At 39.3% G+C, this 26313-nt stretch overlaps 1 protein-coding gene across 2 annotated transcripts in view; it reads right to left on the minus strand.

Annotated features, from left to right (window-relative positions):
• LOC122794052 (mitogen-activated protein kinase kinase kinase kinase 5-like) overlaps nucleotides 1-26313 on the minus strand; it is a 1947254-nt gene that overhangs the window by 557714 nt on the left and 1363227 nt on the right. For both annotated transcript variants that reach the window (XM_044062187.1, XM_044062182.1), the window contains exons 10-11: nucleotides 22036-22098; nucleotides 7813-7894 (exon numbers count right to left, since the gene is read on the minus strand). In XM_044062187.1, the coding sequence (XP_043918122.1) occupies nucleotides 7813-7894; nucleotides 22036-22098 (145 nt within the window). The remainder of the gene's footprint in view (nucleotides 1-7812; nucleotides 7895-22035; nucleotides 22099-26313) is intronic.

The following is a 26313-nucleotide window of genomic DNA, read 5'->3' on the forward strand; positions in this document are numbered from 1 at the left end:
ACCGTGGAACCAAAGGATGCTCTCCTTCTGGAAGTCAAATCTAATTTGTAATGAGAAATAAATGTATGAGATGAGGACCAAGTAGCTGCAGAACAAATATCATCCAAAGAGACTCTCGACCAAAAGGCCGCAGACGTAGCCATGGATCTAGTGGAATGAGCTCTCACCTGACCCGGAGGAGACATGCCTCTGTCCTTATAGACCTGAAGGATGCATGAAAAAATCCATCTAGCAATAGTGACCTTGGAGATAGGTTTCCCCAGTTTATAGAAGGATATAAACAATTGATCAGATTTACGGAAATTTTTTGTCCTGTGTAAATAGAATCATAACTGTCTATGAACATCCAGCAGGCAGAGTTTGTATTCCATCTTGTTAGCAAAATTAGGAAAGAAAACAGGTAAATTAATGGTCTGATTGATATTAACTGGTGATGCCACCTTAGGAAGAAAGGATGGATTGGTCAGAAGGGAAACCCTATCTTTGTGAAAAATCATATAAGGAACTTTGACGGACAAGGCCTGCAGTTCTGAAACCCTTTTGGCAAAGGTAATAGCCACCAGAAATGCTGTTTTCCAAGATAAATATTTTAGATATGTGGTTGCAGCAATTTCAAAAGGTGGAGCAACCAGAGCTTGAAGAACCATAGTAAGGTCCCAAGGGGGAATAGGATCCTTGACCGGGGTGAGGGTGTAACAGAAAAGTGCCTTTAATAAAGGCTTTACACAGCTTGGAGGAGGCTAGAGAGGCAGAATTCTCACCCACATGAAAATGAGAAATGGCAGCCAACTGAACCTTGACAGTAGAAGAACTAGCTCCGTGTTGAAAAATATCAGCTAAAAAAATCAAGAATGGCGGAAATAGGAGCCGTGAAGGGGTCTAAACTCCTTTGAGAGGCCCAAAAGGAAAAACATTTCCATTTGCTGCAATAAACCTTCCTGGTAGAAGATTTATGAGCAGCCACCAAAATAGACCTAACTGAGGGGGATAATCCAGGAGTCCTAGTAATCACGGGAACTGGAACAGCCAAGCTGTGAGCTTCAAACTGTCCAGATTCAGATGAGGAACCTCTGAAGGGTGTGAAATCAGATCCTGAATGAGATTCAAGATCCAAGGCAGAGCCAGAAGGTGAGACCAAAGGAAGAGAAACCATACCTGGCGAAGCCAAAAAGGGGCAATGAGGATCACTTTGCTCCCCAGTCAATGAGCTTTCTGTAGAAACCTCGGAATAAGAGGTACTGGAGCATAAGCATACAGAAGACTAGGAGGCCAACCATGGACTAGAGCATCTCTAGGGGACTCCCCCGATAGGAGGTTCAGAGCGAAAAACTTGCTGTACTTCGTGTTGGAAGGAGATACGAATAGATCGTAGCAAGGCTGACCCCACTCAAGGAAGATCTGTTCCACTACTGAAAGATTCAGAGACCACTCATAATGCATCAGAATAGCCCGAATTAACCTGTCCGCTAGGATGTTGGACCACCCCAGAATGTGCATTGCGATGAGAAAACGATGGGTGGAGATCACCCATTCCCACATTCTCATGGCCTCGCAACAAAGGGGGTAAGACCTGGTCCCTCCCTGTTTGTTGATATACCAGACCACTGACATGTTGTCTGACTGAATTGCAATAGTTCCCACATGGAGAAAGGCATGAAAGGCCTGCAAAGCTAAAAGGACCACCCTCATCTCTAGAGCATTTATGTGCAAGCTGGTCTCTGCAGGGGACCACAGGCCTTGGACTGTCCTGCCCGAAGAATGCCCCACTCCCACATGAGTTGGGAGGTGTCCATGGTCACTGTGGCTTGGGCCAGGGCTGGAACAAAGAGTCATCCCTCTAAAATGTCCGGAGAACACATCCACCATATGAGGGATGACCGACAGACTCGACCGAGTTGTAAGGGATACGGCAATGGAAGTTCCAACAGGGACCATTGTACAGGTAGCATCCACTGTAGAATTCTCATATGTAATCGGGCACACGGGAGAAGCTTGATAGTCACTGCCATTGAACCTAAGGCCCTCCACACTGATTCTGCCATTGGAAGATGAGAATGGTAGATTAGAGAGACATGTATCCTCAGGTTTTGTACTGTCCGAGGTCAGGAAGATTTTGCATTGTAAAGTATCTATTCTTGCACCAATGTAGTCTATCACCTGTACAGGATCTAGGAGTAATTTGGATGCACTGATTGTGATCCCCAAATGCAGGGCAAGCATCAAGAAATAATCCCTGGTTTGGGAGAGTAGACACCTGGTGCGGGCAGTGAGGAGCCAATCGTCCAGGTACAGATAGACCTGAATGCCCTGAAGCCTCAGGTGATGCGCTACTACCGCCATCACTTTGGTGAACACCCTGTGGGCTGTGGTGAGATCAAAGTGTAGGGCTTGAAATTGGTTATGACTGACTCCTAGAGCTTCTGTGCATTTTTATGTGATAGTAAGCATCCTGGAAGTCTAACGAGCACATCCAGTCATTCTCTTGCAGGTACCGCATGATGGATTGCAGTGTGACCATTCAGAACTTCTCTCTGGCAACTGACAGGTTCAGGGTAGATAGATCCAGAATGGGCCTTGAGTCATTTATTTCTCTGGCACCAAAAAGAACCTGGAGTAGAATTCTGATCCAGACTGATCTGGGGGGACAGTTTCAATGGCTTGTTTTTCTAGCAGCTTGGAAATTTCCTGTGCTGCTGCCTCCTTTTGCATGGGTGGTACATCCGGGTGGTGTTTGGGAGATTTGGGTGGACCCACAAAGGGGACAGAGTACCCTCTGGATATAATCTGAAGCACCCAGAGGTCTGATGTTATGGACTCCCATGCCGCCAGGTGCAAGGAAAATCTTCTCCCGACTGCCTCCAGAGTAGAGCAGTTGGGCCAGCCCTCAGGGTTGCTGTCCGGGTCTGTCCAAGAAAGGTTCCTGAGACCCAAAATTCCTCAGACCCCCTATACCTCTGGGCCATGTCCATTCTGTCCCCCTCTGCCTCTGGGGGAAGAAGAGGCCTGAGTGTCCCGGGAATACTGTGATGCCCGGAACCACATCTTCTTTTGCCCTCTCAGGTTCTGTTTAAAAGACCTTTGACGGTTCGAGAAATGGATCCCGATGGCAGACAGTGTGACTGAAGCCGAAGATGAGGCAACTGCCACAGAAGAGGGAAGAAGGCCTTTCAGGGCCAACTTAGCCTTCCTCTCTTTGATGGCATGCGGGTTAAAACCCGTGCATATAGTGCAGTCTGTACTAAGATGGGCCACGACCAATGACATAACACAAAGAGTGTGGCCATCCGAAGGGGATAACTTATGGCCACACTCAGTGCATCTTTTAAACATCGGCTTATCAGCCATAGTATCAGTGGAAAAAACAACAGAAAAAAGTTTTTTTTTTTTTCTTCACTGAAACATCCACTCACCACACTCACACACAGAACACACTGAGGGGGGAGGGGAAGCAAACTCACTCACAAACTACTCTAACACTAAGCTAACAACTCTACAATTAGAAAATTTGATGCACAAAGGAGAAAAGGGAACCTACACAATTACTAAGCTAAAGTTAGAAGAGAAAAAGAGACTTTCTAAGAGTTTTACACCCACTTACAACCTGGAGCTCTGGAGATCACGATGCTTCAGCTAGCCGCGGCAAACAAGATCTGGGAGTTAGAAGGTAGTGGAGGTGTATTATGGGTAAGGGGAGGAGCTTGGAGCTCGGAGCTGATGCTAGTAAGGTTGCCAGCTCAGATCCAATATGGATCTGGTATCCCACAGGTTGAAGACCAAATGAAGTAAACTACTTCAGATCAAATCTTTTAGTATTTGTAGAGCATCAAGACAAGTCATAAATGGCATAACATCCCCAAACAACACAGTGTCAGATACCCAGGTACCTAAGGTAGATAGTTTTAGTTTGAGCAGTAGTTTTTTACAGTATTTACTGTTACTGATTGTAGTGTAAATAGACTGAGGTTGTTGTGAGAGGGTTTACTGAGATGGGGAGTTATTGGGGCATGGCTACTGGAGTTGTTGTTTGTATTGGCTAGGGCTAGTATTGTTTCTGTAAAATAAGTATTAAATTGTGTTGCTATGTTTTCAGGGTTAGTGGTAGAGGTTGGAGTGGGTGTGGAGGTTTTGCCTGGAGATAGTATTTGATTAACTGAAGCCCAGAATTTATGTGGGTTATTATGGTATTTTTCTTGAATATTGTGGTAATAACTGATTTTGTCCTGTTTGATGAGTTTTTAACTTTGTTTGTTATGGATTGGGTTTTGTGTTTGTGGTATCGTTCCCAGGCTTTATCCCTAGTTTTGAGAAGGGAAAGGCATTCTTTGCTCAACCAGGGTGCGTAATTGGCTCCAACTCTAATGGTTCTGGAGGGAGCATAGCATCTAGAATCTCTAAAAAAGTTTTATTAAATGAGTTGACTGCTTCATCTATGGGTAGCTGTTTGAGAGATTTCCATTTACAGCTTTTTAGGGCTGAGATGAACTTTTGTGGGTTGAAGGATTTATTAATTCATTGATATTACGTGGACTTGATGGCCTCCAACATTAAGCTTGGCATGGAACCATAAATTTATGACTTTATGATTAAAGCAGATAAAGAGATGACCACTGTAAGCTAATGGAAGCACCAGGGCAGTCATGTCCAGTATGTTCACAAGAACGAGTATGAAGCAGGCAAGCAACTTCTTAAACCACAAACAAATTTATTAATGTCCAAGTTAAATAAGGTCAGATATTAGCGCTTTCGTCTCGATTCCACAATTTACAGAGACTTCATCAGATACAAATTTTAAAAGCAAGCAAACCATTTAAAAGTAACATCATGTCCTGAAGCAGTCGGAACTTAATAATTTAAAGCAACAGTATACAAATAAAATAGTATAATACAATACCCTGTCATAAGAATGTTGTGTTGACTAAATTAAAAACTGAACTATTATACCTCATTATTGTTGGGTTAATAACTAAGCTAATAATTTTGTAAAGACACATACTTAATAATTAAGTTTGATATTAATGTCTGCTAAGAGCTTTTAATTTTAGCAAACTACTGATAGACAAGTTGTCATTCAATCCTGGCCAACACAGAGAGTTCAATTTAAGCTGCCGTGCGAGTAGTATCAGTAGTTTGCTAAAATTAAATGCTCTTAGCAGACATTAATAACAAACTCAATTATTAGCTTAGTTATTAACCCGGTTCCGACTGCTTCAGGACATGATGTCACTTTAATGCGCTTTTAAATGGTTTGCTTGCTTTTAAAATTTGTATCTGATGAAGTCTCTGTAACTGCCTGCCAAGCGAGCTTTCTACCATCTCTTCCACATATCTTTTTAAAAAAAACCTCAAACAGCATTTTAAAACTCACTGGCTCTGCCCCTGCTCCAACCCCGACTGACCTCCCCACCTCAAACATTCCTGCTAATCCCTTTTATGGTACCTCCATGGTACTATATTGCCACTCTCCCCATGGCCTTTCTCACTGTACTATGATTTACTAAAAAAAAAAAAAAAAAAAAAAAAAAAAAAAATTACTTTTACATTTGCTTAACATTCATTTGCAATGATCTTAATAATGTTTTATCTGTATTTGCTTATAGCTTGATATTGCTTTGTTTTCTATAATTGTATAATTAATGCCCTTCTTGGAGCTTTGTTTTCTATAATTGTATAATTAATGCCCTTCTTGGAGCTTTTCTCCCCGGGCCTCTACTGAAAATGGACATGTATCCAGTTAGACTAGCCCGGTCATCAAAATGTAAATAAATAAAATAAATAAATAAATAAAATTGTGGAATCGAGACGAAAGCGCTAATATCTGACCTTATTTAACTTGGACATTAATAAATTAGTTTATGGTTTAAGAAGTTGCTTGCCTGCTTCATACTCGTTCTTGTGAATTTACTGGTTTACTTGTTTTTGGATCTATGTCTAGTATGTTGGCTTCATTATATGCAGCTCTGTCTCACTTGCTGTCTTGTACATAATGCCATGAAAACTGGGCTTATTATTAGTATCAGACAAAAATTCAGTTCCCACTTATTTTGTGCTTCAAAATATTTCTTACTGGATGTCTCATATGTCCAAAGAACATCTGGTACAACAGCTTTCAACCACATTGCTCCAAACTCTGAAATGATTTTATGGACACCAGAGTTTCAACTACTATATTTTTTAAAGGCAGACTTTTTTTTTTGATCAAGCTAGACTTCTACATGTCATTTTGTAACAACCCCCCCCCCCTCACAAGTTGTGTTTTCAGGAATGATTTCCAATGTATTGTGTTGTATGCACACATTTTGTGTAACTTAACAGAAATACATTAAAACTACGTCATAAAAAAAAAAATGAAAAAAAAGACATTTCAAAAGCCAGCACACCCATCTGTCACACGTCTGCTGTCTTCCTGAACATTTTGCCAGATAATACATTTATGAAAAGAAAACTGCTTTTTTTTTTTTAAAACTCTGAACACAGTGGTGTGAGCTGTCTCCTTCCTGGATACAGCCATTACTGATAGTAACCAGCAGAAATGGTAAGACGCACTTTCCTCAGTAATTTTACTAAATAATGTCCAACAGAAATGGTAAGAAGCATTTTCCTCATAAATGTTGTTAAATAATGTTAGAAAGTACACTATTACAGTGGAAAATACTTCTTACCTTTTCTATAAAATACTGTATGCATTATTCATGAATGTACATGATTGTCAATCTGCCAGTGTTAGTTATTTCAAGAAACAACCACACCTACACAAAAATAGTGTGGTTGCTTAAAGTAAGTTGCACCCTCATTTCAGCCATTACACACATGATTTGGCTCTGATACTTTCTTTGCATGTTGCATACTTTAAAGCACTTATGTTCACTGTTTACAATTTCTTTGCAGTTGGATCATGTATTCCCTTTTAAAATGTTAAATCGGTGACCATGTCCATTGAATTGAATGGAAAATTAAGACCTTTTTCCCCATGTGCATCATTCAAGGAAAGAAATACTAGCTAACCACAAAACCATTCAGTTGCCTGCACTCCATTGAACTTAAGTTCTGGCAGTTTTAACATCATTTTCTGTAAAGTACAGAACAAAAATAATTACATTACTTTAACAAATATATAAAGTAAAATAAGAAAAACTGACAGCTAATTTCCAAAACAGATGTTTTAATAGGTTTAGAAATATGTTGCAAGCTTATTTAAAACTATGGTAAAAAGAGAAAAGATTTTTTGAAATCATCATTTTTCTTGTTACAAGAGCAATACAAAGTGACACTGACATAAAAGCAGAAAATGAATGTGTGCATGCAAACACCACCCCACAGGATGAGTGGTGTTCTTCACCTCTGACTGTCAAAGTTAGTATTAATAAAAAATACACATGATTATACATAGTTTATTTTTTCTCTTCATATGTGCTACACTTTTTTCACACCACAGGCTAAACCATTAACACAAACGTTATGTATTGAATGGAATCTGTTTTACATTGGTCCTTCTTAGGTCATCCTATATAAAGATATCTCTGACCTTCTTAGGTCATCTTATAAAACGACAGCACGGTCCTTAGGTTATCGTATAAAAGGAGAGCTCTGGTGATCCTCTTGGAGAATCAGATCAAGACTGGAAAAAGATGGATGAGTGTATAGTGACATTTTCCACATTATCAGTATTACCTCTCCATGACAGTACTATGGAAGACTAAAACCTATCTACAACAGACAGGGCCAAAAGAACTTCTCAAAATTGAGTTACATAGTCTGGGGCAGTGAAAAGGTTAACACATCTCTCTGAATACACTATTTCAGAAAATGACTTACCGATAACATTTTGTAAGCACTGGGCCTTTTCTTCGGGTTCTTGGTAAGTGTAACTTTAACAAAATTATGAAATGTTGTACCCCTGCAATACAGAATATAGAAATTCATAATTAACTACAGTAAAAACAACTTTTATTGTTACTTAACAACTATTCTATATAAAAGGATATTCTCAAGCAAAGAAAAAATATGGTTTTATCTACAGCGATGGAATACTTGACTAGATACATTAGTTCTTTTTTGCCAGTTTGAAAATAATGAATTGCTACGATTATTGGAGGCAGAATAACATGCCCATCCAAAACAAGTGTTAGGACCAAGGGTTGATTAAAAGAGAGAGAGACAGATAAAAAATATTTGGCAATGAACTGTGCACTGGCTGCCGGATGTTCCAAAATGAGCTGGAATATGCAGCACTGCATCCTTGGGAATGGCTCACAGGTTTTGCCATGAAACACTGACTTCCTGAAAGTCAATGTTTGAAAAGGAATTTAAAAAACCCTGAAAGGTAGAAGGGCAAAACATCCATTTTTTTGTTGTTTTTTGCAAGGGGGGGCACATTGTCTGACGTGGAGCCCAAGGCTCGCATACCTCCCAAAGTTATATATACCAACTCTACAGTCACTCCAAATCAAAGAAGGGAGACATCTCCCTAAAAAAGTGAATCATTGACTGCACACAATTAGAAATCGTACTGGCAAAGATTTTATATGGGAAACAATGTTCTGAGTTATGCCATTCATCTTTTTTTCTTAGTGCTACTTACACTTGAGCAATTTTACCTCAACCTTGTGTAGGGGAGACTGGCTTGTTCATATCACTCCAGCAGTTCATGTTGATTTTACCAGGCCATTTATGGAGCTACCATTTTTCGTAGTAGTCAACGGATGATCTAAATGACCAGAGGTTTTTATCATAAATTCTATTACTTGTGGTCACATCATTAATGTACCAAGAAATCGTTTTCACAGAACTAAAATGCCACAGCATCTGTTGAGTAATAAGGTCTCTCATTTTAGGGTGGTTGACTTCTACATATTCCCTTGTAAAAATGGCTTTTGCCTTGCTATGGCTGCCTCATGACATCAACTAACTAATGGATTTGCTGAGAGGTTTGTGCACGGTATTAAAGAAGTACTGAAAACTATGGTAAGTGACAGATTTACCCTCCATAAAAAGCAGGACATTTTCTTGCTTGCAAACCACTAACTCCAGCCATACTGTTCTTGATATGACTTCCTTTTATTTATTTTTTTTATTTATTTTACATTTGTTCACTGGGAAAGTCTGACTGGACAGAGGCCCTTTTTCAGCAAAGGCCAGGGGAGAAAAGCTCCAGAAAAAGTACAAATATGGAATACAAGTACAAATACAAATTAGAAATACATAAATATGAATACAGAATAGAAATACATTAGCATGTAAGAAATAAGCAGTAAATTTTACATAAACTTGTATGGGAGAAGCAACTCTGAAGTTACAGATTTAACAGACATTAACAAAAACTGTAGTACGTCAATTACTTTGCTAGTAAATTAGGAATACATAAATGAATGTGTTCTCTAGTTAGAAGCATTCACATGAGGATTCAAGAAGCATACATCATCCACAGTAAAGTACAAGTTAGTTATACAGAAGGTTGTTTACCTATAGATGTTGCTAATATCAATGAATTATTTTGTTTTACATTATTTTTAAGGATAAAAAACTAGTAGAGGGACTAAGAAAGGTCTGTCCAGGAGTGTTGTATGAACATAGCCAGGTGTCCTCTAAGTGTGACTTAAGGAGCTTTTTAAATTGTATTATAGAGCTGTTTTAAGGTTATTAGGGTTGGTAGTTTATTCCATATTTTAGGAATGTAGTTAGAGAATAGAGAATTCCCAGCATGGTTATTGGCTTTAGTAATATCTAGAATGCGCAGGTTAATGGAGCGAAGATAACGAGAACTTGTGTATGGGTGTATAATATTTTGGAGAGCAGGAGTTATATCACGTTGGTGGAGAAATTTATGTGCAAGGGTTAGTTGGTTAAAGTGTAGAAGCTGAGGAACTTTGAGCCAATTTAGTTGTTTAAGAGATGCACAGTGGTGTGACCTGTAGCTGGCACCAGTTGCAAACTTTGTTATTTTATTATAACAGGTTTCTAGTTTGATTAAGTCTATTTTGGGGAGATCGGTTAGGACTGGGGAGGCGTAGAGGAGGGTTGATAGGAGGCTTGTATGGGCTACAGTAGCTTTTGTGTTTTTTGTTAGAAATTGTTTATTTCTGTATAGGAGACTTAGTTTCTTGTGGACCTTCTTGATAGTTTGGGCAATGGGTATATCAAATTTCAGGTTATTGTCAATTTCTATCCCAAGTAGTTTAGTGTGTGTTATTGGGGTGATCACGGTTTTATTTATAGACAAGATAGTAAATGACTGTGAAGCTGAGGGGGATCTAGTTGGGCTAAAGAGAAGGAGTTTAGTTTTATTGGGATTCAGAATGAGTAGAGAGTTAGTGAGCCATGTTTTAACAGATAGGAAAGAATCCTGGGTTATGGAATGGAGGTCTTGTAGTAAGGGGGGGCTGCACATATTAGTGTCATCCACGTATTGAACTACAGAGGCATGAGGTGTAGAAGTACTGAGCTAGTTGGTGAATATACAGAAAAGTAGAAGTCCAAGGATGGAGCCTTGGGAAACACCTAGGAGAACTGGGAGCAGAGGAGGGAGTTGGTTTTGCCATTGGACAGCTTGCAGTCATCCAGTTAGGTAGCTCTGGAACCATGAAATACTACATTTACTAAGGTAAAGGCTTTAGACAGGTCCATATTGTCCATTGTTTCTATGTTGGTTAACAGTATTAGTAAAGGAAATTAGTGTGGTAGTGTTGCTATGAAATGGCAGAAAGCCATATTGGGTGTGTGATAGTAGTTTGTGTGTGTGAATGTGGTTCATTAGTTGGGTATTCACTACTCTTTCTAGCATTTTGGATAAGGGAGATAAAATGGCAAAAGGGGAGTAATTTGTGAATTCTGTGCAATTACCTCCTTTGTGTAGTGGCAGTACGTGGAAGGTTTTCCAAATACTAGGTACATGGTTCTTAGATACTAGCCTGTTGATGAGAATGGCTATTGGATAGGCAACAGCTTCAGTGGGAATTTTTAGAAAGTCAGCTGGGAGATTATCAACAGCTAGTGGAGTCAGTTTAAGTTTTTGAAGAAGTTTTTTTTTTTTATGCAATTAACAGATACTGGGCATATGCTAAAATGGGGGCCATTATTCTGAGAAGTGGTGGTGAGCTGAGGGGGAGAGAGAGGTATGGTTGCTGATGTCTTAAGAGTTTGCCAGGGCTTGAATAGTTTCTGTAAAGTATTTATTGAATTGGGTTGCTATATTGTCAGAATTGTTAATTGTTGCTGGGTTAGGGGTAGTTGATTTAAGTGGATGAAGTATGTTATTAACTGCAGCACATAATTTTTGAGGCTGTTTTGTGTGTTTATACCGAATATTATGGTAGTAGTTGATGTTGTCTTTTCTAACTAGGTTTTTTAGTTTGTTACGTAGCTCTAGGTATGTCTGTCTTGGTAGCTGGGTTTTATTTTTGTGAAGTTGCGCCCATGCCTTGTCTCTAGCCTTTAGTAGGGATTGACATTCTTTAGATAGCCAGGTTACATAACTGGATTTAAATCTACTGGTTCTGGGTGGTGCATGGTAGTTTAGTACATCTAGGTAAGTAGTGTTGAAGGTGCTTACTGCATCTTCTAGTGGCAGCTGATTTAGTGAATCCCAGTTGCAACTACTTAGTGTAGAGCTGAAACTGTTTGGATTGAAGTTTGTTTTTGTTTCTGATTAGGTGAAAGGTGGTCTGGATCGATTGGGGAATGTGTGTATGAAGAAGAAAGGTTGGGTGATGGTCACTTGGGCAATCAGGGAGACAGCCTGTTTGATATGCTAGGGAGGGGTTGCTAACCAAAATCCAGTCAAGGATTGACTGTCGTTTAGATTTGTCAGTCCTTGTATGGGATGTGATTAGCTGGGAGAACCCATGGAGGATTATGTGGTCTGTCATTTTTTGTGAGGAGCAGTTACTTATTTATTTAACATTTGTCTACTAGGAAAGTCAGACTTGTACCAAAGTGGATTTTCAGCGGAGACCCCAGGAGAAGGGTCTATATTATGTGAGTGAATGCTTAGGTGATTGAACACCTAAACATCGACCACGTAATATCGAAAGCAAAAAACAGCGAATGGCCAATTTAACACAGGGGACGATTTCCCTTGGTCGTTCTCTGGATTTTGCCATTTTCTCCACTGTGGAGCGATCTCGGAGTTAGTATATTTAGTTAGGGGGGGCATCTACGTTGGGGGTGTGGGGGAGCGAAGCCCCCCTTAGTTTGGCTGTAAAGTTAATTTTTTTTTGTGGCCGACGGTAATGTTTCCCGGTGGCATTCGCTGTTCTGCAGTTCAATATTATGTGGTCAATGTTTAGGCGTTCGATCACCAAACATTCGATCACGTAATACTGACCCTGGGAGAAATGCTTCAAATGCATGTCTTTCTAACGTGGGAGGAAACCAGAGCACCCATTTTGAGTGCATTCCTCTTAATTCTTCCAAAGAGTCCAGATGTATGTCCATACATCTGAAGCATCCACTAACACTGAAATTATTTTTTTTAAACATCTTATGGCATGCTTAATAACATTTAAAGAAATACTTCACATTTTAGGAAGAAGGAGCTGTATACTTCCAATGGAAATGTGGGGTCTATGTTTAGCTATTGAACGGCATGTTTGCTGAACAGCCATTCAGTGAACACTTATTAGCGAACGTGCCATTCAGTGAAAGGTCATATGATCGTACGAAATATCTTCAAATGATCATAGCTTGCCAACATGCAGGAAACGGCTTGAACTATGTACTTAATGGTAACATAGCAATAAGGAAATCTACCCTTTCCCCACTGTAGTGCAATCTAAGAGTTGGTATACATACAATTAGTGGGGGGTATGGGGTGTACAGCTCCCCACATGAGAAGGATTTGGTGAACACTGAATCTTCCTTATGTGGGAGGCTGCGCCCCCACACCCCCTGCTAATTATATACACCAACTCCGAGTTCACACTACAGTGGGGAAAGGGTATATTTCCTTACTGCTACATTACTGTTAAGTATGTAGTTCGAGCCATTTCCTGTATGTTGGCCAACTATAATCATTCAAGGATATTTCATACGATCATATGACCTTTTGATGAATGACACATTTGCTGATATGTGTGCGATGAATGGCCATTCAGGGCACGTGCCATTCGATCACTTAAACATAGACCTGGAAATGTTCATGAGTGATCTGTGATTGAATGTACATGTCTACTCTAATGTTACTGTAATGCCTTGTACGTTGTTTTCTGAGAAAGAAAATTAATCTATGCCAGTGAAGAATCATTAAGAAGCAACACAACAATCTTTTACCTGTTCCTTGTTTGTTTGTTTGTCTTTCGGCTTTTCCCTTTACCTGTTCCTTGTATGTTTATTATTTTGTTAGTGTTCATCAACTGATAAAGACACTGCATAATTGTCAATTACTCTACAGAAACTTTAGGTCAAAGGAGAGTATACAAACTTTTGCAGCTGAATTCACCTCTTTTTTTTGAAAATTACTCTGATTATTACTTTCACTCAGACATTTATTGATCATGCTTGTGCTGTTATCTTTATTCATGAATACAGTTGGAAATTTTTTTATTTATTCCTAAATAACTGCTTATTTATTGCTGAGGTACACGCCTTACCTTTTTAGGTTTTACTTAACTGTCAAGTTTATTTTACTTAGGTAGATCAGATCTACATAAATGCATGCAGTGTGAAATATTATTGTCAATCTTTAAATGCATTTATAATATATGTTGCACTCATTTTCTTTTTTCATTTTACTGTATATAATTTGTATACTGCATTCACTTTGTCATCATGCTTTATCACCTTAATGTACTCTGTTCAGATCACCAATCCAGCTGTATGCATATGTAAGCTACATGATGTACTCACTTTTTTTTTGTACACAACTGGCCTTTGTACTTAATGAAGATTATTACACTTTATCATGCATACTGCTCTTCACTGTTTATGAATGAAAATGGTCCACGGACCATCTCACCCAGCCTGTTAACAAAATGAATGAGTGAATGAGAAAATGGTAGCTTATGCAAGATGAGATGGGCAGTTTCTTGCAGTGGCTGAAAATAGACCTCTCAACCTCTTAGCACAATAAATCTGGACAAAGCCTAAAATAATATGGGGGGGGGGGGCAAAGCCCAAAAATAGGGACAGATTTAAAATATTGTTTCATGGGAGAAGCAGCTCCTTCCTTCCATCTGTACTATGAAATAGTTTGGTAGAGGCTATGTTTAATTGTAGCTGTTGGAGAGTTTCTTTATCAAGGTTTGCAGTGCCACATTTGCAGCATCTTGTACGATGAAGTTGCAGACATACTGACCTGTTCCCTGATGATACATACGGCCTCTGACACCTCCAGAGCTGTGGAAGCTGTGGGCAAGGGATACACTTCTGAGTAGTCTACATCCACTCTCTGTGTAATCATATATTCATGGTATCAGTACCTTAACACAGCATGCAATACATATAGCCTTGTATACTTAGTCTCTGTTTCCCTTTTTCGGATGGAGAAGTTATTTATGTATGACCAACCATCCCAAGTGCATCCTCTGTCACATCATTGTTTGATGTAGACATCTCCTGTATGTCCAGGCAGGTGCAGTTCTACTCAGGTAACATTTCCATAGTATTTAAATAGTCCTTGAAAGTGCACTGCACCCATGACTCCTTTATATGATTGGCTGATATTTGTTAGTTTGCTACTTTGCAGTGTATTATGGGTTTTAGTTTTTACATTGCAGTCTCATATGTAGCCCACTTTTAAAACTAGTTTTGATGTTATGTTATTTTCCAGTGCATTGCTATGTAACACATGCTGCTTTGTGATATAGGTATTAGGGCATTCATTGTTCTAGGGTTGCAGCATTACAAGCATCATTCTGCCAGTGTCTTCATCTTTACTACTCCAAGATAACCTTGATGAAGTTCTTCAAACAGTCTGAGATGTAATGCAATAGGTATGATAATCCTTAACCTCCACATTAGACAGTTAGCATTTAAGGTAAGTTCATCTCATTTTGGATAATATGCAGATTTATGTTGAGCTGTCCAGCCATTTTGTGTTTATAAAAATATATACTTGTTAGAAAACTCTGCCTTGTCCAGTTTCTGATTTTACCATATCTGCTGTATTGGTCAAGCTCTTAACTTGACTAATGGAGAATGTCTCTAATGGTAATCAAGACCAACTACCTGGATTTATATGACATGAGTATAAACTTATACTGAATTTTGTACTGACGTCCACTAGAGACCAATGCCTATCATTGCATTTAGGCAGTTGCAGTGACAGATATTCCCTTTTGAAGGCTATAAAATTGAAACCAGTGGTGGCGGTTTGTAACAAGTATAATTATTTGACAGAGAAGTAGTGGTTTAACCAGCTGACACTCCCAAGCAAAGACTTAATGCTCCTTTATCAGTTTGGGTATAGGCACTGCTCCAATACCATATGGGGTCTGTGTTGTAGACCAGTTTTACAGAAAGAGATAGGCTATGTGCTTGGACTGTTTCAGATGTGCCCAACCTCATGGCCTCACAAAATAAAGGTTCCTATTCTCTACTCTAATTGCAAGGTCTACCAGCTTGCAAGAGCTCATTTACAGGATGCTATACATCTGTCAGTTTTGACAAAAATTGCCATAATGGTTCACAAACTCCAAGAAGGATCTGAACTGTGAAACATTTTCTGAATGTGAAGATTTAGTACAACCTGAGTTATGTAGCCCTTAATCATCTATGATGTGAGCACAGAATGTGACAGCAAACTTTAAGAAGTCGCACTTGTCTCACCTAGCTCTTAGCCTGTACTCTTCTCATCTTTGGAAGACTCTTTTGAGGCTTTCTAGGTGCTTCTTATCTGTAGCTCCAATGATAATAACAACATCAGAAAAATACTGGACTCCGGTAATACCCTGGAGGACCTTCACCATTGCCCACTGCCACACAATAGGGGCAGCAGCTGTTTGAAATGCCAGCCTGTTATCTTGCTATAGGCCATTGATAGTACTGACTGTTTGGAACAAGTTTGAATCTGCTTTGATCTCCATCTACACATGGAAATCAGCTAAATCTACCTTTGAAAAATGTTGCCCACCTAATAAACTTGCAAAATGCTCTCAATTCTTGATAAAGGATAAGTGTTCAGTTTGCAGTACTGGGTTAACTGTGACCTTCATGTTCCCACAGACTCTGATCTTTCCTTTTCCTTTACTAGAGAGGTGACTGACATCACCCATGGACTCAGGTTTACTCTTGGAAGGAGTTCATCTGGTTCTATCCTGTTCAGCTCCTTTACCAGTATTGGAAAGACAGCACAAGATACTGGGCATAACTTGACAAACCATGGTGGTACATTTTTTATCTTTTGTCTTTAATGTGCTGTTAAATATCAATGACACTTTTAAATCTTGGAGCAGTATCTTTTCGTAATGAGCTCTTATTTTTCCTCAGTACTTTGATGTGCAGCAGACCATCCACAGTTGAAAACTCTCTTTCCAATTAACTCTCAGCTGTTTAGCTACTTATGACCCCATAAAGATGCACTACCATTTTGTATAATGCACTAGTCGAACACTTCCCTTTGAGCCTTCTACTCTACTGTTGCCAATCACAACCTAAGAAGAGCACCTTTTACCAGTGTGTGTCTTTAGAAGGATGGAAGATGCCATTGTTGTCAGTTTGAGATACTGCTGAAATAGTTCACCCTGTCTTCAACTATATTTTGACTTAATAGCTTTTTATTTTTGGTTCAAGTGAAACTGCTTATTGGTACCATTTATATTAAATAACTCTGTTTATTATTGATGCAACCAAAATCATTATGTGTCCCATTTATGCTAAATAGCTCTACACTGTACAATATATACTCACTATGGGTTGGGAAGGTGGCCTAATGGTTAAGGTGTTTGCCTTACAAGCACAAGGTGCAGGGCTTGAGTCTCCCAAGGGATAATTGGCTAGGTCTAAAATGGCTTGCAAGGGCAGTTGGCTTAGTACTAATTATCAGTAACTTGCACACATTTTTGTTTTTTCTATGACATGTTTTGTTTTCAGTTAAACATGCCTTACCATTGTGAACACTATATATATATATATATGGCCTCTCTTAAGTCTTAAGGCACTGTCTGCACTCTTCACTTCTGAATATGCAGTGAGAAGGAAGACAGGACCTCTACTGACAATTACAGCTTCTGAATTGTACATTTTACTTATGTCATTTTGTTTACATTACCAGTTTTAAGTCCGCAATTTAACTCCAGTGCATCTATAGCTGCAGTTACCATACAAACTGCAATCTCTACTGTTTATTTAAACTTTAAATGTGTTTCATTTAACAGTCTCTTTGAATTCCTTCTTGCAGATTGCCACTCACCAAATGATCACATGAGGCATCATTTAAAGCAACCCAAACTGACAGTGTTTTGATATTTTTTAGTTTTGTCACATAAGCTGCAGATGTCTCCCTTTCATTTTGCTTTGGTGTGTGGAACTTGAAATGTTCCATGACTAACAATGGTCTTTGGGACAAAAGGTCCTACATCACTGTCACGCACTCACTGAACCCATTTTGAACAGGCCTGTCTAACACAGTCAAACTATGCAGTAAGCTATATGCATTTGCAACTACAGCATTTAAAAGCACAAGGACACACCATTGTTATAGTGAGTGTGTGTGTGTGGGGGGGACGAGCCCGCTCTTGTGTGTGACTGTGCAAGTTATATAGTTCAAATTGACTGAAATGTTCTTTGTCTTGTTCTTAACAAAGCATTGGAAGAAAATTATACTGAAAGTATGTGGATAAAATATCATGAAGAAATTTATTCAGAAGTCCCCATTTAAAACTAGTTTTGATGTTATGTTATTTTCCAGTGCATTGCTATGTAACACATGCTGCTTTGTGATATAGGTATTAGGGCATTCATTGTTCTAGGGTTGCAGCATTACAAGCATCATTCTGCCAGTGTCTTCATCTTTACTACTCCAAGATAACCTTGATGAAGTTCTTCAAACAGTCTGAGATGTAATGCAATAGGTATGATAATCCTTAACCTCCACATTAGACAGTTAGCATTTAAGGTAAGTTCATCTCATTTTGGATAATATGCAGATTTATGTTGAGCTGTCCAGCCATTTTGTGTTTATAAAAATATATACTTGTTAGAAAACTCTGCCTTGTCCAGTTTCTGATTTTACCATATCTGCTGTATTGGTCAAGCTCTTAACTTGACTAATGGAGAATGTCTCTAATGGTAATCAAGACCAACTACCTGGATTTATATGACATGAGTATAAACTTATACTGAATTTTGTACTGACGTCCACTAGAGACCAATGCCTATCATTGCATTTAGGCAGTTGCAGTGACAGATATTCCCTTTTGAAGGCTATAAAATTGAAACCAGTGGTGGCGGTTTGTAACAAGTATAATTATTTGACAGAGAAGTAGTGGTTTAACCAGCTGACACTCCCAAGCAAAGACTTAATGCTCCTTTATCAGTTTGGGTATAGGCACTGCTCCAATACCATATGGGGTCTGTGTTGTAGACCAGTTTTACAGAAAGAGATAGGCTATGTGCTTGGACTGTTTCAGATGTGCCCAACCTCATGGCCTCACAAAATAAAGGTTCCTATTCTCTACTCTAATTGCAAGGTCTACCAGCTTGCAAGAGCTCATTTACAGGATGCTATACATCTGTCAGTTTTGACAAAATTGCCATAATGGTTCACAAACTCCAAGAAGGATCTGAACTGTGAAACATTTTCTGAATGTGAAGATTTAGTACAACCTGAGTTATGTAGCCCTTAATCATCTATGATGTGAGCACAGAATGTGACAGCAAACTTTAAGAAGTCGCACTTGTCTCACCTAGCTCTTAGCCTGTACTCTTCTCATCTTTGGAAGACTCTTTTGAGGCTTTCTAGGTGCTTCTTATCTGTAGCTCAATGATAATAACAACATCAGAAAAATACTGGACTCCGGTAATACCCTGGAGGACCTTCACCATTGCCCACTGCCACACAATAGGGGCAGCAGCTGTTTGAAATGCCAGCCTGTTATCTTGCTATAGGCCATTGATAGTACTGACTGTTTGGAACAAGTTTGAATCTGCTTTGATCTCCATCTACACATGGAAATCAGCTAAATCTACCTTTGAAAAATGTTGCCCACCTAATAAACTTGCAAAATGCTCTCAATTCTTGATAAAGGATAAGTGTTCAGTTTGCAGTACTGGGTTAACTGTGACCTTCATGTTCCCACAGACTCTGATCTTTCCTTTTTCCTTTACTAGAGAGGTGACTGACATCACCCATGGACTCAGGTTTACTCTTGGAAGGAGTTCATCTGGTTCTATCCTGTTCAGCTCCTTTACCAGTATTGGAAAGACAGCACAAGATACTGGGCATAACTTGACAAACCATGGTGGTACATTTTTTATCTTTTGTCTTTAATGTGCTGTTAAATATCAATGACACTTTTAAATCTTGGAGCAGTATCTTTTCGTAATGAGCTCTTATTTTTCCTCAGTACTTTGATGTGCAGCAGACCATCCACAGTTGAAAACTCTCTCTTTCCAATTAACTCTCAGCTGTTTAGCTACTTATGACCCCATAAAGATGCACTACCATTTTGTATAATGCACTAGTCGAACACTTCCCTTTGAGCCTTCTACTCTACTGTTGCCAATCACAACCTAAGAAGAGCACCTTTTTTACCAGTGTGTGTCTTTAGAAGGATGGAAGATGCCATTGTTGTCAGTTTGAGATACTGCTGAAATAGTTCACCCTGTCTTCAACTATATTTTGACTTAATAGCTTTTTATTTTTGGTTCAAGTGAAACTGCTTATTGGTACCATTTATATTAAATAACTCTGTTTATTATTGATGCAACCAAAATCATTATGTGTCCCATTTATGCTAAATAGCTCTACACTGTACAATATATACTCACTATGGGTTGGGAAGGTGGCCTAATGGTTAAGGTGTTTGCCTTACAAGCACAAGGTGCAGGGCTTGAGTCTCCCAAGGGATAATTGGCTAGGTCTAAAATGGCTTGCAAGGGCAGTTGGCTTAGTACTAATTATCAGTAACTTGCACACATTTTTGTTTTTTCTATGACGTGTTTTGTTTTCAGTTAAACATGCCTTACCATTGTGAACACTATATATATATATATATGGCCTCTCTTAAGTCTTAAGGCACTGTCTGCACTCTTCACTTCTGAATATGCAGTGAGAAGGAAGACAGGACCTCTACTGACAATTACAGCTTCTGAATTGTACATTTTACTTATGTCATTTTGTTTACATTACCAGTTTTAAGTCCGCAATTTAACTCCAGTGCATCTATAGCTGCAGTTACCATACAAACTGCAATCTCTACTGTTTATTTAAACTTTAAATGTGTTTCATTTAACAGTCTCTTTGAATTCCTTCTTGCAGATTGCCACTCACCAAATGATCACATGAGGCATCATTTAAAGCAACCCAAACTGACAGTGTTTTGATATTTTTTTTTTAGTTTTGTCACATAAGCTGCAGATGTCTCCCTTTCATTTTGCTTTGGTGTGTGGAACTTGAAATGTTCCATGACTAACAATGGTCTTTGGGACAAAAGGTCCTACATCACTGTCACGCACTCACTGAACCCATTTTGAACAGGCCTGTCTAACACAGTCAAACTATGCAGTAAGCTATATGCATTTGCAACTACAGCATTTAAAAGCACAAGGACACACCATTGTTATAGTGAGTGTGTGTGTGTGGGGGGGACGAGCCCGCTCTTGTGTGTGACTGTGCAAGTTATATAGTTCAAATTGACTGAAATGTTCTTTGTCTTGTTCTTAACAAAGCATTGGAAGAAAATTATACTGAAAGTATGTGGATAAAATATCATGAAGAAATTTATTCAGAAGTCCCCATTTTTAGATAGAAATGTGGGTTTGTGGCGTTGCACATTTTCAAAATATTGCAAAATACTGTCCTCATGTTTTCACCAAGGCAATTCTCCACAGCAGCTCTCAGACGTCATTGCTTCACTTTTTAGATACTGGCCAGTGTATTATTTGCAGCTCAGAAGAGTTTGCAGTTGTGTAGTTTAAATGATATCCTGTTTAGCAGCTGGAGATGTTCTCTGGTTTTATTTCTGCAGCTTCTGCATTTGTAAGATTGCAACTCTTTTTTTTATTTCTTGTAAGCCTGAGACACTTGAGACAAGAGTCATAAAAAAGCTATACTATTCATCTGGCATAAAATATTACTGTCTGAGTAACGATCCTGTATAACATGTAGAAAAAACATGTTTCTAAGCATTATGAATTGTCGATATTTTTACAATGTATTTTCAATTGTAGTCCCCTTTAGTCTGTTCAAAGTTTGTTATCACACGATTATTGCTTGAAGTTAGCTATACTGCAATTTAAAGCAGTTATCTGCAAATGAATCTTGGCACTTTTGGATTGTTAATGAACATTTAGCAAACCAAATTTGCATGCATGTATAGTTTGCATTAATACTTGATGCCTGCTCTGTACATGTAGTCCCAAATAATTTTATTGTGGAGCTGCTTACATGTTTCTAATAGATGGTATCTGATGAATACTTTTGCATTATGCTGATAGGTCTTTGGTTACTTGCAAATTGCACTGCAATGAACTGCAGCTCATTTACATAGGTCATTCCACCTTTCCTAGCTGCATAACAAACAACACAGCAAGGGTACCAAAGCCGCACATAATTAAAAAAAAATAGGCACTCACATATCTCCAAGACAAAAACAACTAATGCCAATCTCGAAAAGTTTAGTATTTCAAATGGTAGATCATATCTGAAGATAAGGTTAGGTTCACCTTAACATGAAGGAGCACAGGTCTACAGTTTTGTTGGCTGGAGCTTGGCATGGTGTGACAGAAGGGTCACTGTATTCTGATTTTGAATGTCAGTTGCTATGGACTGTAAAGGTTACTACTGTTTAATGTACCAATTGTTACAACATTCCTAATGGTCTGCAAGAAAATAAAAAGGCAGCATTCCTTGTATATTGATCTGTATAAATGATGGAAACTTACCACTTGGTTTTATCCTTCAGCTTTGGAGGCTGATACCCACTTTTTGCCATTAGAACAAGCACCCTGAAAGAAAGATTTTTTTGGTTAAGTGTCTGGTCTTCTATAATGGATAGCACATTGAATTGGCTGAACAATGATGCTAAGTGGAGTAAATCTCATTGTAACAACATAGAATACTGAAAGCGATTCACTTGTAAATATCAGACGGGTTCATTATTTTGGTTGTATTACAAAAGGCATATTCAGTGTGTAATGAGATCATACCTCTGCTTTTGTCACCTGCATGACAGTAGGACTTGCTCCAGTTACTAAATGCTAACTACATGCTGCTATTATTACTACTTACTGCTTAACTTCTGAAAAGGATTATAAAAAGAAAACCGTATGCTGTGTTCCCTGTGTAGTCATGGTTGATTTTATCTGAAGCCTGATCTGGTAATAGTTTCCTTTCTGTGTTTTTAATGAACGTATGTGACTTTCAAGAAAGGGTGTCAGAGGAACTTAGTTACGACCTGCAATGCCAGATGCAACAAGCAGTTCTAAACAAAGTAAACTGTTTTCCCGTAGTAAAGTGTAATTTTATTTGAAATTGCAGATATCAAATGGTTTTTTTGGCAGTATTCTGAAGGAAGCTGACACTATTTTATAAAATGAAAATAAAAGCCATCCTTACAATTGGGAACAGAGTATCAAATTTTAAATTTGCTATTCAACAGTTTGTTGCTGATTTTTCTTTCAGACTGGTACACTTATCAGTAAAAATCTGTGGAAATACTACAGACACTAGTGTCTGGTACAACCTTTACCGTATGTGAGTGGTAGAAACCAACTTTAATATAGTCTTAGAAGAAATAAGGCTGTTGATGTTTGTTTATGGTTTGTCAAGAACACTTGGAAAATAGAAGGATCTGCTGAGTTCAACTATAGGTGGATTTTGTGGATGCTATTTTCCATATTTGCATTTCAGTAACAAATGTTCATCTTTTCCCTTATTTTATAGAAAGCTTTTTCTGCTACTCATATGAAATCCCAGAGGGAATTTGCTGTATTACAACTGCACTTGAAATGCTCCATGCTCAAATCACCATAGGTAAAATCCAATACCACTTCCTTGCAAACTACAGGTCCCCCTCGATGACCCAGGAAACCCATACCGTGTATTTAAACTTATTAGAAACACTAACCATCCAACCCAATACCATATTTATGGGTGACTTTAATTACCCCACTATTAACTGGGAATCCCATACGACACCAAGTGTACATGCGCAGAGATACCTGGATTTTGTAAACACAAACTCCCTGGACAAGACAGTCAGTACACCAACCACGGGTGCAATCATACTGGATCTGGTCCTCACTGATATGTGAGACTGCTGCACACCCCCTACTGTAATGCCTTCCCTGGTAAGGTCAGACCAAAAAATGGTCTCCTATGAAGTAAAAATAAAACCTGGACCCGTAACTAAACTGGGAATATACAGGAAATATTCTAAGGCTAACCTCCTGCTATTAACTGAGAACCTGGCAAAATTTCAAGCTCCCATAAACCCTGAGAACACTTCTGCCTATGCAGAGCTGTTCACAGAAAGGGTGCTCTGTACAAGCATGTTAATAGCTGCATAGAGGAAGCTGTACCCACCAGGAAGAAGTACAGAACTAACTAAAAAAAAAAAACAAGCCAACCTGGTGGAATCACAAAATCAATCGGATGTATAGCAGGAGGAAGAAAATCATGGCTAAAATTAGTAGGTGCAGCAGCCAGCAGGATAAAATCACTCTCATCAAACTAAACAAACAACTCAGAGGACAAATAGTCTATCAAAGCCAAATTTGAGGTAGGTTTGGTCTCCCAGGCCAAGGACAACCACAAAGCATTCTTTAGCTATGGCCACAACCTCAAAGGCAATACACAAGAGAGAGCTCATTGTAAATGGAGCCATCTATACTAAGGCTAGAAGATATAACAAATCTCCTGGCTGATACATTCGCCTCCAATTTTATCCCCCCCCAACCTTCCCTCAGGAAATATCATCAAATATAACTCCCACATCTATCACTAGGGAACAGGTCCTTAATGCTCTCTCTAAGACCAAGAACACTGCATCAATGGGCCCAGACAATATCCCAGGATACCTTCTAAATAGCATGAAATATGACCTATCAGAGCCTCTGGAATTGCTATTTAACTGTAGCCTCCAAACAGGCTTTGGGCATCATGAATGTATGTAGAAAGGCAACAGTCATCCCTCTGCACAAAGGTGGGCCATCTATAGACCCTAGAAACTACAGACCCATCAGTCTCACTAGTCTTATATGTAAATCCATGGAAAGAATTATCATGGAGATGATCAACAGAAATATAGTAAACCTCCACACACTGGACCCAACCTAGTTTGGTTTCGTCAAGGGAAGATCATGCCTACTCAACCTGGTGGACTTGTTTGAGAAGGTCACCAAAACAATGGATGAGGGCAAAATCGTTCACACTGCCTACCTTGACCTGACCAATACATTTGACAAAATACCTCACTTGGGCACTGTTAACAAACTCAAGAGGTTAGGTACAAACCTGTATGTCATCCAGTGGATAGCCAACTGGCTCACAGACAGGACCCAGGAAGTTAGAATTGGGGAGTCCACCTCTACAAAAAGGCCAGTCACAAGTGGAGTCCCTTGAGGATCAGTCCTTGGATTGCTCCTTTTTGGCATTTACTTCTCAGAAGTCAAGGCCAATGTCAGTGGTCTCTGGCTGACTAAATCTGCAGATGATTGCACATTATGAGCTGTCACCGAATCTCACACTGACACAAATGTTCTCCAGGAGGGGCTAACACAGACAAACAACTGGTGTCAGAGCCATGGACTAAAACTAAATGCCAAGAAATGCATAACAGTATCCTATGGGAAGCCATCCATCCCTGGTAACTATCATAGGTTCATAGTTTGGTACTAGGCTATTGGCCCTAGGGCCTATATAAGCCTAGCCAAATGGTACCCTGGCTTTTGCCACCCAAGAAAATTATTTTCCTGTGCCCCTGTCAAGCACAGACATAGTAGTGATCCCCAGGGTGAATTTCCTATCTCCTATCCAATCATCAAGATTTTTCTTGAAGAGTGCTAATGAGGAGCTTTGTTTGATATAAATTGGTAGTTTGTTTCAGAGTATGGAAAGTCTCTGGGACAGGAATCTATCCCTCCAGCATGTTCTGTTTATTGTGGTGACAAGGTTTAGGCCCTAGAGCGTGTAGCTTGGAGGGATTAGGATTTCTTTGAGTGGAGCATGTTCAACAGCTCTGGGTTTGACATAGCTTTGTATGTTAAGCAGAGATCGCCTCTAAGTAGGCGATATGCGACAGAGTAAAGCTGGAGTTTTTTGAGACGGTCTGCGTAGGGCATCTGTTTGAGGCCAGTAATCCTCTTTGTGAGGTATTTCTATGGCCTTTCCAGTTGCTGTAGATGTCTTGTGAGGTACATACCAAAAGGGGCATTGTACACTATAATGGGTCTAATGAGTGATGAGTAGAGAGGAACAATGACCTCTTTTTTCCTGGATGAGAAACCTTTTGTGATGAAGTGTGCCATGTAGAAGGATTTCCTGACTACTCTGGCGATGTGAGGAGAGACTACTGTCCACCTGTGTCCCAAGGTCTCTTATCACACTTTCGGTGTTAAGCAGACTATCGCCTATGTGGTAGTTCATGGGTACAGAGTTTTTACCAAAAGGGATGACAATGCACTTTTTGGCATGGAGCTTGAGGCCATGGCTTTGACACCAGGCATCTGTCTCAGTGAGGCCCTTTTGTAGGATGTCCACATCGTTAGGAGTTTTGATTATGGCTCCTAGTTTGCAGTCATCTGCGAACTTTGTTAGCCAAAGACCTTCTGTGTTAGCCTGTACTTCAGAGATACCAAACAGGAGTGAACCCAGGACTGAACCCTGTGGTACTCCACTTGTCATTGGTCTGAAGTTGGATTTAGAGTCTGCTACTTTCACAGTGTGGTTTCTGTCAGTGAGCCAGTTGGCAACCCATCTTGTGACATAGGGATTTATACCTAGTTTAGTGAGATTATCTATAATTCCAGAGTGGGGGTTGGTGTTGAAAGCCTTGTCGAGATCTAGATAGGCTGTGTGAACCACCTTACCCTCATCTATGGCTTTGGTGACTGCTTCAAAGAAGTCTATCAGGTACCCAGTAGTCAGGGACTTAGGGAGACACATAGATAGTAATCTAACCTTTGACCATCATGTGTCTACAGTGGTGAGGAAATCATTCT

The sequence above is a fragment of the Protopterus annectens genome, chromosome 1.part0 (genome assembly GCF_019279795.1).
Source record: "Protopterus annectens isolate FY-2018-M chromosome 1.part0, PAN1.0, whole genome shotgun sequence".
Lineage (NCBI taxonomy): Eukaryota > Metazoa > Chordata > Ceratodontiformes > Protopteridae > Protopterus > Protopterus annectens.